A 14229-nucleotide genomic window follows, 5' to 3' on the forward strand; every position below is an offset into this window, starting at 1 on the left:
TTTAAACCAGGTGTGGTGGTGCCACACATCTGTAATCTAGTCCCCGGGAGGCTGAAGCAGGATTGTAGGTTAGAGGACTGCTTGTGACAATTTAACCAGACCCTGTTTCAAAATAAAAAATAGCTATAATCCCAGTACTTGGGAGGCTGAGACAGGAGGATCGCAGGTTCAAGGACCGCCTCAGCAACTCAGCAAGACTCAGCAACCTAGTGAGACCCTGCTCCAGAGCACAAAGTAAGAGGGGCTGGAGGTGTAGCCTGGAGGTGGAACGTCCCTGGACTCAACCCAAGTACCATACACACAAAAGAAAAGATAGAAAGGGCTGTGCAGCTCAGAGCTAGAATGCCCTTGGGTTCAATCCCCAGTAGCACATGCACAGATGTAAAAAGACACAGGAGGTTTTCAAGAAAATATAAAAACACTAAGAGAAAAAGAGCCAGGCATGGTGGCACATGCCTATAACCCCAGTACTTGGGTGGCTGAAATAGGAGGATCACAGGTTTGCAGCCAAACTCAGCAACTTAGCAAGGCCCTCTGCAGCTTAGACCCTGCCTCAAGAAAATAAATAAATAAATAAATAAATAAATAAATAAAGGCTAGAGGTATAGCTCAGAGGTAGGAATCCCCTGGTTCAGTTCCCAGTACCAGATAATAAAGGGACACAGGTGACCAGCTGATCAATTTACTATGACAGTGTATCAGAATGGCTGCAGTGCACATGAGGGATACTGTCCGGTCAGAGAGGTTGGAACAACCCAGACTGGGGTCCAGGCCCTAGGGTCAGGGCAAGGCTGCTGGGGGACAAGTGGGAAAGCATTCAGGGGCACTGGGCATGCTCGGGAACCTGGGCCTCCACGCCCCAGAATCCCTCCCAGCAATTCCACACCAAGCCTGTGCCCGGGATCTGAGCAGCCATCAGTGACCAGCTGAGGGCTGATCTGTGCTGTGTTCGACATTAAACTGAGAACATTAAACCTTAACCACAAGCAGGTCACGCACAGCCCACAGCGACCAGAGGAACAGGGCCGGCCTGTTTGGTGTTCAGAGAGCCGGGAGCAGTCCAGACTAAGGACTACAGGGGAAAGGCACGCCTATGCTTCTGGATTGCTTAGTGGGACACACGAATGACCAGACTCTAGTATCCCCAGGGTTAAAAAGGGTCTCTGAGCCAGGCATGGTGGCACATGCCTGTAATCCTAGTACTTTTCGAGGCTGAGACAGGAGGATTGTAGGCTAGAGGCCAGCACCCCATAACTTGGTGAGACAGTTTCAAAATAAAAAATAATAAGGACTGAGGGTAGTTTGGTGTGGTGGTGCACACTTATAATCCTAGTACTTGGGAGATTGAGATAGGAGGAACATGTAGGTTCAAAGCCAGCCTCAGCTACTTAGGCTTTCAGCATCTTAGTGAGACCCTGTTTCCAAATAAAATATAAAACAGGTCTGGGAGTGTAGCCTGGAGTAGAAAGCCCCTGGGTTCCACCCCAGTGCCACACACACAAGGACTGAAAGTAGAGCTCTGAGTCAGAGTGCCTCTGGGTTTAATCCCTAGAATGAATGAATGACCCAGTGAGGTTTCCGAGAGGCTGCTTGTTTCCACGTGAGCTCCTGTATGGTCCACCATGGCAGGCGGCAGCATTGCCAGGGACCAGGAGGGGCCAGGGGCCCAACACCTTCCTGATCTGCCCTGGATGTGGGTGCTCAAAAAGGCAGGCTGTAGCCAGGCGTGGTGGTGCACGCTTGTAATCCCAGCGTTTAGGAGGCTGAGACAGGAGGATCACACAGGTTCGAAGCCAGCCTCAGCTACTTAGTGAGGCTCTCAGCAACTTAGTGAGACCCTGTTTCCAAATAAAATATAAAAAAAGGTCTGGGAGTATAGCCCAGAGGTAGAAAGCCCCTGAGTTCCACCCCAAGTACCACCAAAAAAACCCAAAAAACAAACAAACAAAAAAAACCCCAAAAAAACCAAAAAGGCAGGCTGTAGCCATGCATGGTAGCACGCTTATAATCCCAGCCCTCAGGAGGCTAAGGCAAGGGGATCACAGGTTTGAGGCCAGCCTCAGCAATAGTGATACTCTCATCAACCTAGCGAGACTTTCAAGAGAAAAATAAAATAGTTCGGGGTGTAGCTTGGAGGTAGAATGCCTCTGGGGTTGATCCCTACAACTCCCACCCCAACTGCCCAACTGGGCTGGGGCTATAGCTCAGAAGTAGAATGCCTCTGGGCTCAATTCCTAGTAGTGCACGCGTGTGTGCGTGTGCACACGCGCATGCACACACACACATACACTGACTCTGACCTTATTTCACTTTTCAAAGGGATAGGAAATACTAACCAAGTGACATTCTCTGTGCAAGGGGCACAGAGGGTACCGGGAGGCGCTCAGCAGGAGTGGTGGTGGGAAGCCACTCAGACCTGGGGAGCCCACCTCCCCGTCTGCCCGCCTCCCCATCTGCTCCCAGGTGGCAGGCTTTCCTGCTGTTCTACACGTGGGGGAGAGGAGGGCACGAGGCCCTCTGTCTTGGACATCCATGCAGGTCAAGCCTGCTGCAGCTGGCTGGAGCACCCTTGGCCCGATCACGCCCCTCTTCAGGGACGCAAACTCAGGTCATAGAACTCTGAAGATTGGGGTGAAAGCCCAGCCCTCTCCAGCCTGTGCGGCAGCAGGAGCAATCCCCTAGAGTAGCAGATGGTGTTGATGTCGACTGATGAGAAGTAGTCTCTCATAGCTGGGCATGGTGGCGCACGCCTGTAATCCCCACGCTTGGGAGGCTGAGACAGGAGGATCGCACAGGTGCGAAGCCAGCCTCAGCTACTTAGTGAGACCCTGTTTCCAAATAAAGTATAAGATAGGTCTGGGAGTGTAGCCCAGTGGTAGAAAAGCCCCTGGGCTCCACCAAAAAAAAAAAAAGTAGTCCCTCACATGAACGACAACGGAGTCCACATGGCCGCTGGGGAGGCCAGGGAGGAGAGAGAGAGATGTCTCCACTCCTGCCATCCTTCCACCAGCATCTTGCTTTTATTGAGGATTAGAACCAAAACATAAGATATCATTAATCGCAGGAAATAGCAAAGCAATCACGGGGTGAGGCAGGGAATCACACCAAGGTCTTCACAGATGAATCAGGCAAGGAAAGGGTAAACAAGGAGACCGTCAGGGTCCTTGCGTGTCGCTCAGGGTCCCTGGTCATAGGTCCCATCTGGTCCTTGGAAACTTGTCTGCGTGCAAACAATTCCCCTTGGGTGGGCAGTGGTGTTCCTGCCGAGCCGGACCGAGGTGAGCTCACAGCGATGACTGACAGTGCTCCCCACACCCTAGGAGGAGGGAGGACGGGTGCTCTGGGCTGCTAGTATCTCCTGGGCAGGCTGCTGGGAGAGCCAGTCTCTTCACTCAGACTCTTTAGTTCTACAGAAGATTGGAAGAAGCCCCGGGAACTGCACAAGTTTCTGAGGTCTCTCTCTCATTTTAAGAACTTAGAACCATTGTGCTTATAATAATGACAATGGTCTGCCATGTTCTAAACCAAGCTGATCTCCACGTGTGGAATTCAGCCTCAGAAAAGGCTGGTTCCTCTGCAGCCCCAGGACTGGACCAATGGAGCTCCAGTCTGGGGTCCTCTGAGCCTCCACCTTCTGTGCACCCTCCACCCCACCTGCATCCTGCAGTGTTCATGGCGTCAGAAGAGGCCCCGGCTCAGAGGCTGGAGCCTGGCTCCGGTGCGGCGGCCCAGCTCCTCCAGCACCTGCTTCTCTTGGCAGTACATCTGGAAGACAGGCACACACTCTCTGGCAGGCCTCTTGGGACCCTCACACCGTCCCGACTCCCTGGGTCACCTCCCTGCAGCCTGTGGCGGGGAAAAGGTCTAGTGGGACTGTCCCCCGAATCCTACATAGGCCTAAGGATTCTGCGCACCTCGGCCCCACAACAGCCAGCAGCAGGCCTGAAGAACTGCTTGGGGGGGGTGCTCTTAAAGCTGGAAGACAGCTTTGGGGTGAAGGCCGGGGAGGGGAGCAGGGGAAAGACTGACAAGGGCTGAAGGCAGAAGGGGTCCTGGGAGTGGAGGGGCTACAGGAGGGTCTGGGGAGAAAGGCTGGGACAGGTAGAGCCAGCAGGAGGCTTTTTTTAGTAGTACTGGGGATGGAACCCAGGGGCACTCTACCTCCAAGCTATACCCCCAGCCCTATTTTTTATTCTTTATTTTATTTATTTATTTTTGCCAGTCTGGGGATGGAACCCAGGGGCATTCAACCTCTGATGTACACCCCCGCCCTATGTTTTATTCTTTATTTTGAAACAGGGTCTCACTAAGTTACAGAGGGCCTAAATAGCTGAGGTTGGGATTACAAGCGTGCACCACCACGCCCCGTGCTTCTAGAACCCAGCATTCTACCTCCATGCTACACCCCTAGCTCTTCATTTTAATTAAAAAGGAACCAGCTCACCTATAATCCCAGTATTTGGGAGGCTGAGACAGGAGGTCTAAGGACAGCCTCACTGAAAGAGAGAGGCTCTCAACAACCTAGCAAGATATTGTTTAAAATAATAATAATAATAGCCAGGCATGGTGGTACACGCTTGTAATCCCCACACTTGGGAAGTGGAGACAGGAGGATTGCGCAGGTTCAAAGCCAGGCTTGCTAGCTTAGAAGACCCTGTTTCCAAATAAAAATATAGGTCTGGGAGTGTAGCCCAGAGGTAGAAGGGTTTCCAGGAACACCAGTACCACCAAAAAAAAAAAAAAAAAAAAGTTGGGCATGGTGCAAGCTTATAATCCCAGTACTTGGGAGGCTGACACAGGAGGATTGCAGGTTCATGGCCAGCCTCAGGTACTTACGCCCTTTGCAACTTAGTAAGACCCTGTTTCAAAATAAAGAATAAAAAATCAGTCTGAGGTTGTAGCTTGGAGGCAGAATGCCTCTGGGTTCCATCCCCAGTGCCACAAAACAAAACAAAACAAAACCTATTACTAATAAAAAGGGATGGGAGTAGCCAGACCTGCTGGCACACGGTTGCAATCCCAGTCCGTGGGAGGCTAAGACAGGAGGACTGAAGGTTTGCGGCCAGCCTCAGGTACTTAGGTACTTAGTGAGACCCTGTTTCAAAATAAAGAATAAAACAACAGGGCTGGGGGTGTAGCTCAGAGGCGGAATGTCCCTGGGTTCCATCCTCAGTACCGTGTTTAAAAAAAAAAAAGTGAAGACTTTCAGAGAGAGACAGACGATCTGGGGCCACTTGCTCGTGAGTGCAGCCTGAGCTTCCCCAGACACGGGCCAGCACAGAGCTGTACAGTGCAAGACCCGCCGCGCCCGAGGGGGCTGCTCGCTCCTGCCACACACGGGCTTCATCTGTACCAAATCTCCGCCTGCAATAGTTAACAAGTTTCTTTTGTGAAAAGAATGTACTTATTCTTAATATCTTTAATTGGTACAGTATAGTCTCATAATGTAAGTCATGTTGACAGCGACATACACGCACACAGTACTTGGTAGGCCCCTCACCTCTCCATCTCCCAAAACAGAGCACCGAGACTGACTTTGGTATTCTCCCAGATGTACATATGCTCAATGGTAGTACTTCTGTTAACGAACCTCACTTTTCCCCCTCCCCTTCCCTTAACCCTGGCTCCACCGAGCACCCTGTGAAGAGTAGGTCTGCACACACCTGCCTTTCAGTAGGGAACTAAAATACTGCTAAAGGTATTTGGGGGTGCAACAGTTAAAGCAAATGTTTGTGAGCCTTAGAAAGGGCAGCTTGGTGTGAGGCCCAGGCAAGCCTCCACTGCCCCACCTGCTCCTACCTTCTGCCACTCTGCCTCAGATCTGTGTGTGAAGCCCAGCAGGTGACAGAGTCCGTGGGTGGCCGTCACCTGTTGGGACAATTAAAGAGCGGCTCAGGGGATGAGCCAATGGGAAGCCACCCCAGAGTCAGGGCCTGCCCTGCTGTGGGACACTGCGGCTCTGGGCAGGGATGGAGGTATCCAGCCAAGTTGCCTTATTTATTTGTTTATTTATTTATTTTTGTTTTGGAGACTGAACCCAGTGAGCTGAGCTACATCTCTAGCCCTTTTTTATTTGGGTGGCTCATGCCTGTAATCCCAGTACTTGGGAGGCTGAGACAGGAGGGCCATAGGTTTGAAGCCAGTCTCCACAGCCTAGTGAGACTTTGTTTCAGAATAAAAGACAAAAAGGGCTAAGGCTACAGCTTGGAGGTAAATGCTCTTGGGTTGATTCTCCAGCACCCTCCCCACAAATAATAGATAAGATACAAAGAGAACCCCCAACCAGTTTGAGCTGTCAGTGTGGGCGGTGGGGCTGGTACAGGACTGTGGAGGCAGAGGAGTGACAGGGGCGCGTGGGCAGGAGGGTCAGAGTTAGCAGCCCGGCTGCCTGAGGTCCCAGCGGCTTGCTCCTCAGCCTGAGGCAGGAGGTTACTTCGGTCTATGAATGAGCTCAAGACCAGCCTGGGCAACACAGTGTCTCAAAGATACCTAAACAGTGAAGCAGGAGTGGAGCTAGGTAAGAGTGAGGGGGGGTGGTGTGCAGGATGGGCAGCACCCTGGGCTCAGAGGGAAGGAGCTGAGGGCACAGCCCACACCCCAGGTGGCCCCTGGCTGGGGAAATGAGAATGAAATGGGCTGAGGCAGACCCCAACTTTACAGCTCTCTGTGCAGAAGTAGGCAGGATGGGGCTGGAGGCAGAGTGGAGACCACTGGCCTGCCTCAACCTGCAGACAGGTGGGGCACAGCCATGGAGAGGGGCATTGGACAGGGCCCAGAGGGGGGTCAGGAGCAGAGCAGACGTGTGACCTGCCTGAGGCACGTGAGGTGGGGCTGGGGGCAGTTTGGGGCTGTCCAGCGTGAGGCCATGGCCTCCAAAGGTGGGTGGAGGGCAGAAGCAGTTGCAGCAATACGGAGGGCAGCAGGGAGGGTAGAGGAACGGTGCAGCAGGCACTCCGCCTCGGTCAGAGCTGCCTGGCCTGCGCATGTGAGGATGAGGGTCTAGGCATAACGGGCTGGTCCTCTGGGGAACCAGGGCTCCCCCAGGGAGGGCTCTGGACTGGGGAGGGGTGCCAGGGAGCCAAATCTTCAGGAGGTCGAGGCATATGTGTGGTGGACGCAGAGGCCCAGGCCCACTCCTGGGGCACAGCTGCGTGCCACAGAGATCCCGGGCTTAACCCTCCAAGGGTCCACTCCTGCCACCTTCAGAAAGAAGGCCTGGGGCTTCCTCAGACAGTGCATGGAGTTCCACCCTGCTGGAGCGCACCAGGGCAGTCACCCTCACACAGGTCCTCTGGGAAGCTCCGCTTCAAGGCCCTGAGCCCAAGGATGCCCCAAGGACAGGGATCTCAGCTAAACCCATGGCAAGGTGGGCGCGACTCAGTGACACTGATTCTCAGAAAGCTCTGGGCAGCTTAGTAAGAACCAGCAGGTCTGAGTTAGTAAAATAAGGATGGCTGATCTGGAGAGGTGAGGCTGAAAAGGGTCCTGGGATCTCCTGCTGGTTCACAGGCCTGGGCACCGCTCTCCTCTGCTTCTGAATTTTCCCATGGCACCCTATGTGCCCGTGGACAGAGTGTGAATAGAGGTCGAGGCTTCCTGGGCCTCTTGGGCCGCGTTCACAGCCAGGCTGGGTGATTTCAGCCTCCCCACTTACAGTCAGGGTGTCATAGTAGTCTTCATTTTCTTTGCACTGCTGGAAGATATACTCCACTCCCAGGAAAATGTCTCCCAAATTATAGTCGTCTGGAAAATTAGGCTGGGGAAATTCGCCTGCTTTCAGATTCTAAAAGCAAGGAAACAAGTTGGAATACACCACCCGTGAACAGCAACTGGCCCTGAGGCCCCAGCTCACGAATCCTGGGCTGAGCACACGACTCCGCCAGCACAGGCGGACCTCAGCGGCTCCCGCCTGGCCCAGTGAGCGCGCTGCCTTCCTCCCACCCTTCTCAGTGGGCCCTGCAGGCCCCGCGTGGACAGCAGAGCAGAGCACACCAGCACGTTCCGTCCTGTTCTCTCCACTTGTCCTAAGTCTCTCAGCCTCTCGTGGAGACGCCGAGGACCAGCCCTCAGAGCAGCTCCGTTCACAACAACCCAGTCACCTACGGCTGCACTGAGGGAGCTTCCATTTTTTCCTGTTAAGGAGAACAGTATGGGGATGGAACCCAGAGGCACTCCACCTCTGAGCTACATCCCAGCCCTATTTTATTTTCTTTATTTTGAAACAGGGTCTTGCTAGGTTGATGAGAGGCTCCCTACTTGCTGAGACTGTCTTTGAGCCTGTGATCCTCTTGTCTCAGCCTCCTAAGTACTGGGATTAAAGTCAAGTGTCTGGCTTATTTATTTATTATTATTATTATTATTTTTTTGTGGTACTGGGGATGGAACCCAGGGCATTCTACCTCCAAGCTACACCCCCAGCCCTATTTTCTAGTCTTTCTTAATTTTTATTGTTTTGGTGGTACTGGGATGGAACTCAGGGGCTTTCTACCTCTGGACTAGACTCCCAGACTTATTTTATACTATTTGGAAACAGGGTCTCACTAAGTTGCTGAGAGCCTCACTAAGTAGCTGAGGCTGGCTTCAAACCTGCGTGATCCTCCTGTCTCAGCCTCCCAAGTGCGGGGATTATTTTTTGAAACATAGTCTCACTGAGTTGCAAAGGGCCTCACTAAGTAGCTGAGACTGTCCATGAACCACGATCCTCCAGTTTTCACCTCCTGAATGCTGGGATTACAAGTGTGCACCACCATGCCCGGCTTATTTTCCATTTTGAAACAGGGTCTAAGTTGTGGAAGGCCTCATTAAATTGATTAGGCTGGCTAACACCCTGAGATCCTCCTGTCTCAGCCTAATACTGGGACTACAGGTATGCACCACCATGCCCAGTGTAAGAGAACATACAGTTAGTATGGTATTTTCTTCCTTCTTTGAATTTTCTCAGGTGTGATACTAATGGATTATAGCATACATGTATGTTTAAAAGACTCTGAAATCTGGGTGTGGTGGCACATACTTGTAATCTCTGTATTTGGAAGGCTGAGTCAGAGGATCACAGTTTTGAGGCCAGCCTCAGCAACTTAGACTTTACACAAAGGTTCTTCAAGTACTGATGCCACCAGATAGCTTTTCAAAAGGGTTCCTTGAATGTATGTTGCTACTAACAATGAGCAAAGCCTTGTATTTACATAATGTGGTTACCTAAAGCTATCACATCATTTTTTTGTGTGGCACTGCGGGTGGAACCCAGGGACGTTTCTACCTCTGGGCTATACCCCCAGCCTATTTTATAATTTATTTAGAAACAGGGTCTCACTAAGTTGCTGAGAACTTCACTAAGTACTGAGGCTGGCTTCAAACTTGTATGATCCTCCTGTCTCAGCCTCCCAAGCGTGGGGATTACAAGTGTGGCATGTGCAACCACATCCGGCTAACATCATATTTATTGAAAATATTTTCTCTTTAGCCAGGTGTGGAGGCACATGACCTATTCCAGTAATTGGAAGAGGGTCTCAATAAATTCCTGAGGACTTCACAAAGTAGCTGAGGCTGGCTGTGAACCTGTGATCCTCCTGTCCCAGCCTCCCATCTTTTATCTAAACACATTTATTAGAGTCACACTAAAAATCAGAGAAGCTCTTCACTTCTTTACTGATAGTACTGAGAAGAAGAGGGTAGAGTCTAGTCACCTTTTTTCTGTTTAGCACCACTGTGGTGAAACTGTGGCCTCTGGGCTTGGGTGTCACTTAACGGAGATCGGTCATGCTGTCCTCTCCATTTTTTTTTCTGTGTGTGTGTGTGTGTGTGTGTGTGTGTGTGTGTGTGTGTGTGTGTATCTATATCTATATCTAAAGAAAAAATATATTTCTTTTTGTAATACTGGGGTTGGAACCTAGGGGCATTCTACCTCTGAGCTACATCCAAGCCCAATTTTATTCTTTTATTTTGAAACAAGTTCTTACTAATATGCAGAGGATTTTGTATATTTCTTTAAAATTTTAAAACAGAATTAAGAACTCAGGTAGGATAGAAAAATATAAGAGAAATATGCAGAAAGGAGATAGATAGGAAAGAGAAGTAAAATGTAACTTTAAAAGCCTGAGTCTGGCCAGGCGTGGTGGCGCACGCTTGTAATCCCTGTGCTTGGGAGGTGGAGACAGGAGGATCATGCAGGTTGGAAGCCAGCTGCACTGGCTTAAGAGACCCTGTTTCCAAATTTTTAAAAAAAGTATAAAATAGATCTGGGAGTGTAGCCCAGAGGTAGAAGGGTTTCCAGGAACCCCAGTACCATCACCAAAAAAAAAAAAAAAAAAAAAGCCTGAGTCTGAGTTGGGCATGGTTGTGCATGCTAGTAATCCTATTCCTTGGAAGGCTGAGGCAGGAGGATCACAGGTTTTGGGCCAGCCTCTGCAACCTGTGAGGCCCTTTGTAACATAGTAAGACCCTGTTTTAAAAATAAAAAGAAACTGGGCGTGGTGGCATATGCTTGTAATCCCAGAATTTGGGTGGCTGAGCCTGGAGGATTGTGGTTTGTGGATAGCCTCAGCTACTTAGTGAGGCCCTTTGCAACTTGGTGAGACCCTGTTTCAAAAATAAAAAGACTAGCAGGGTGTGGTGGTGCATACCTGTAATCCCAGCATTTTGGAGGCTGAGACAGGAGGATCATGGTTTGAGGACAGCGTCAGCTACTTAGGCCCTTTGGGCTCCATCCCCAGTACTGCAATAAATAAATAAATAAATAAATAAATAAATAAATAAAATAAATACATAAATATTAAAAATGAAAAGAATAAAACAATAGGGCTGGGAGTGAAGCTCAGAAGTAGAATACCCCTGGGTTCACCCACACAAACCTGGTTCTAAAGTTCCTTATCCCTTTACTCCCCAAACTAGTTATCCCTCCTTAATTCCTGGGAAATCTGTAAATCTTTTTTTTTTTTTTTTTTTTTTTCATTGTGGTACCAGGATTGAACAAAGGGGCATTCTACCTTTGAGCTATACCGCTAGTCCTATTTTTTGTGGGTATATGGTACTGGGAATAGAACCCAGGCACATTCTACCTGTGAAGGGGCATTCTACCTCTGAAGTACACTCCCAGCTCTTCTTTATTTTCATTTTATTTTACTTTATTTTTTGCAGCACTGGAGATGGAACCCAGTGGCATTCTACCTCCAAGCTACACCCCAGACTTATTTATTTTTCTTTATTTTGAAACAGGGTCTCACTGGGTTGCAAAATGGCCTAAGTAGATGAGGCTGTCCGTGAACTGCAATACTCCTGTCTCAGCCTCATGAATGCTGGGATTACAAACATGTGCCACCATGCCCAGCTCCTAGCTTTAAAAAAAATTTTTTTTTTTTTTTTTTTTAAACAGAGTCTTGCTAGGTTGTTGAGAGTCTCACTACATTGCTGAGGCTGTTCTTGAACCTGTGATCCTCCTGTTTCAGCCTCCCATGTACTGGGATCATTGGCATGCCCCATCATGCCTGGCTCTATTTTTTTTTTTTTTTTCAGTACTGGGGATGGAATTCAGGGGCATTCTACCTACAAGTTACACACCTCCAGCCCTATTTTTTTATACTTTATTTTGAAACAAGGTCTCCTAAATTGCTGAGGCTGGCTGCGAACCTATGAGCCTCATGTCTCATCCTCCCAAGTACTGGGATTACAAGAGTATTGCCACCACATTTGCCATTTTTTTTTTTTTTTTTTTTTTGGGAACCGGGTCTCACTAGGTTTCTGAGAATCCAAGTAAGTTGCTGAGGCTGACCTTGAACCTGTGATCCTCCTGTCTCGGTTGGTCTCATACATATTGGGATTACAGGCATATGCCACCATGGTCATGGTGGCTGTAAATTTTTTTTTTTTTTTGGTACTGGGGATGGAACTCAGGGGCATTCTACCTACAAGTTACACCCCCAGCCCTATTTTTTTTTAATTCTTTATTTTGAAATAGGTCTCACTGAGTTGCAAAGGGCCTCACTAAGTAGCTGAGGCTGCTCCTGTCTCAGCCACCCAAATGCTGGGATTACAAGGTTGTGCCACCACACTAGGCTCTCAGCTGCAAATCTTTTTTTTTTTGTCCCACTGGGGATGGAACTCAGGGCATTCTACCTCTGAGCTACAATCCTGGCTCTATTTTTTATTCTTTAATTTGAAACAGAGTCTCACTGAGTAGCAAAGGGCCTCACTAAGTAGCTGAGGCTGGCTGTGAAACACGATCCTCCTGTCTCAGCCTCCCAAATGCTGAGATTACAAGCATGTGCCACCATGCCTGGCTTAGCTGTAAATCTTAACGTTAGCAACAACAAAAAGGCTATAATTACTCTGTGCACTGTTAACAAGACAGGTATCTTTAGAAATTTATAATTTAGGAGACTTCACTGCTTACTTATTGGTCGGATGATGTAGACCATGATCAGGATGGGGTAAGTGACTAGACCACCATAAACTGGCTTGTGCTCATCAGACCAATGCCATGCTCACTTAGCTTCCCACACTCACCCTTCACCAAGTTTCCTTTCAAAGAAGAGCCATGAGCCCCCCAAAACACATCTCTCTCTGGGGATAACTTACATTCTCCCTTGAATGTATATTTTTGCTTGCTCTCTGTGTGTGTGTGTGTGTGTGTGTGTGTGTGTGTGTGTGTGTGTGTTACTGGGGATGGAACCCAGGGGCTTTCAACCTCGAGGCTACACTCCCGGACTTATGTTATATTTTATTTGGAAACAGGGTCTCACTAAGTTGCTGAGAACCTAAGTAGCTGAGGCTGGCTTCGAACCTGTGCGCGCTCCTCCTGACTCAGCCTCCCAAACGTGGGGATTACAGGCGTGCGCCACCACGCCTGGCTATTTTTTTTCTTTCTTAAATAAATCTATGTCTCTGACTTGCGCCTTCTGATATTCTTTCCTGTCATGTATGCTAAGGACCCTTCCCTGAATTATGATCACGCCCCCTCCCGCACTGGGAACTTCTCCAGACCCTTCTTGGCATCTGCCCTTCTCCCCTAACAGAGGCATGACTGTGGAATAGTTAACACAGAACATGTTTTCTGGAAGGAAGCCAAGACAAGAAAGCAACATATCTTTTACCTCATGAAATGGAAAAGAAAGTACATCGGTTGGGGTGTTTTTCTTCCTGTAGATCCTATTAATGTGCTGAATATTCTTGTTGTCAACACAGATGATCCCTAGATCAAATTTCTGCACTCCTAGAATGTTCCTTACAATCTCCATCTTCCTGCGGAGTGGCCCTCTCCTCACGGGGATCACTCGCTGCAGATTTCTTATCACCAAGCTCATTTCAGGAGCAACACCAGGCCCTTTACAAATGTCTGGAGGGAACCTGCGGTTGAAGCTGAGAAGGAGAAGCATGAGAACCAGAAACACACGGGCTTACGCAGTCACGTCACTATTTGGTGGAGTTTCCGGGCGACCGCGGGGAGCTTCCGTTTACCGTGGGACGCCACGGAGCCAAGGCGGCAGGGGCGCGGGCGTGTGAGCAGGGGCCGCCGCGCGTGCCGGGCCGAGCCGCAGAAGCCGGGGGTGGCGGGCCGGGCCGGGCGCGGGCGGAAGGCCGCCGCCACAGAGCGGAACCCGGACGCCGGGGCCGGCCGGACGCGCGCGGGCGGGCCGACGGACCAACGGACCGACGGACCGGAAGTAGTCCGCCGCTTTCGGGTCCGCGGCGCGCGCCTGCGCACGGAGGCGCGGGAGTCGGGCTCCGCGGGGTGCGGATGCGTTGGCGGCGGCGGCCAAGTACGGCGGCGGCCGAGACCCAGGCGGGGCGGCAGGGCGGCGGGGCGGTGGCCGAGACCGGGCGGAGGGCGGCAGGGCCGCAGGGGCCGCGGCCGAGACCAGGCGGAGGGCGGCGGGGCGGCGGGGCGGCGGACGCCGAGGCCGGCGGCGGGCGTGAGAGCGGCCCCCCGCGCGCTGCCGCGGCGTTGCCAACGTTGTGGGGGGCAGGCTGCGCCCGGGACGTCGCTCCGCGCGTAGGTGTTCCGGCAGCTCTTGGGCGTCGCCAGCGTAGGAGAAAACCATATATTTTCTGGGGGAGGGGTACCGAGGATTGAACGCAGGGGCATTCTGCCTCAGCGACACCCCAGCCCTACTTTGAAACAGTCTCCCCAGGTTGATGAGTCTCACTACTTTCCCGAGGCTGTTTTTCGAATCTGCGCCCCTCTGCCTCGACCCCCAAGTACTGGGATTATAGGTGTGCACCATCGCGCCTGGC

At 50.8% G+C, this 14229-nt stretch overlaps 1 protein-coding gene across 4 annotated transcripts; it reads right to left on the bottom strand.

The window, feature by feature from the left end:
- Positions 1-3645: 3645 nt before the first annotated feature.
- Positions 3646-13298, bottom strand: YBEY (ybeY metalloendoribonuclease; the record flags this gene model as incomplete). Of its 4 annotated transcripts, none has more annotated exons than XM_080696832.1 (4): positions 3646-3765; positions 5800-5868; positions 7655-7783; positions 13224-13298. In XM_080696832.1, the coding sequence occupies 4 exons, from the start codon at positions 13296-13298 to the stop codon at positions 3679-3681; spliced, it is 360 nt and encodes a 119-aa protein (XP_080552958.1). In that variant the 3' UTR covers positions 3646-3678. The 4 variants fall into 4 exon arrangements, with proteins under 4 accessions (XP_080552958.1, XP_080552956.1, XP_080552959.1 ...); XM_080696830.1 differs by having other exon boundaries at positions 13089-13298; XM_080696833.1 differs by lacking the exon at positions 7655-7783.
- Positions 13299-14229: the final 931 nt, after the last annotated feature.

Source organism: Muscardinus avellanarius (assembly GCF_963383645.1).
Source record: "Muscardinus avellanarius genome assembly, chromosome: 5".
Lineage (NCBI taxonomy): Eukaryota > Metazoa > Chordata > Mammalia > Rodentia > Gliridae > Muscardinus > Muscardinus avellanarius.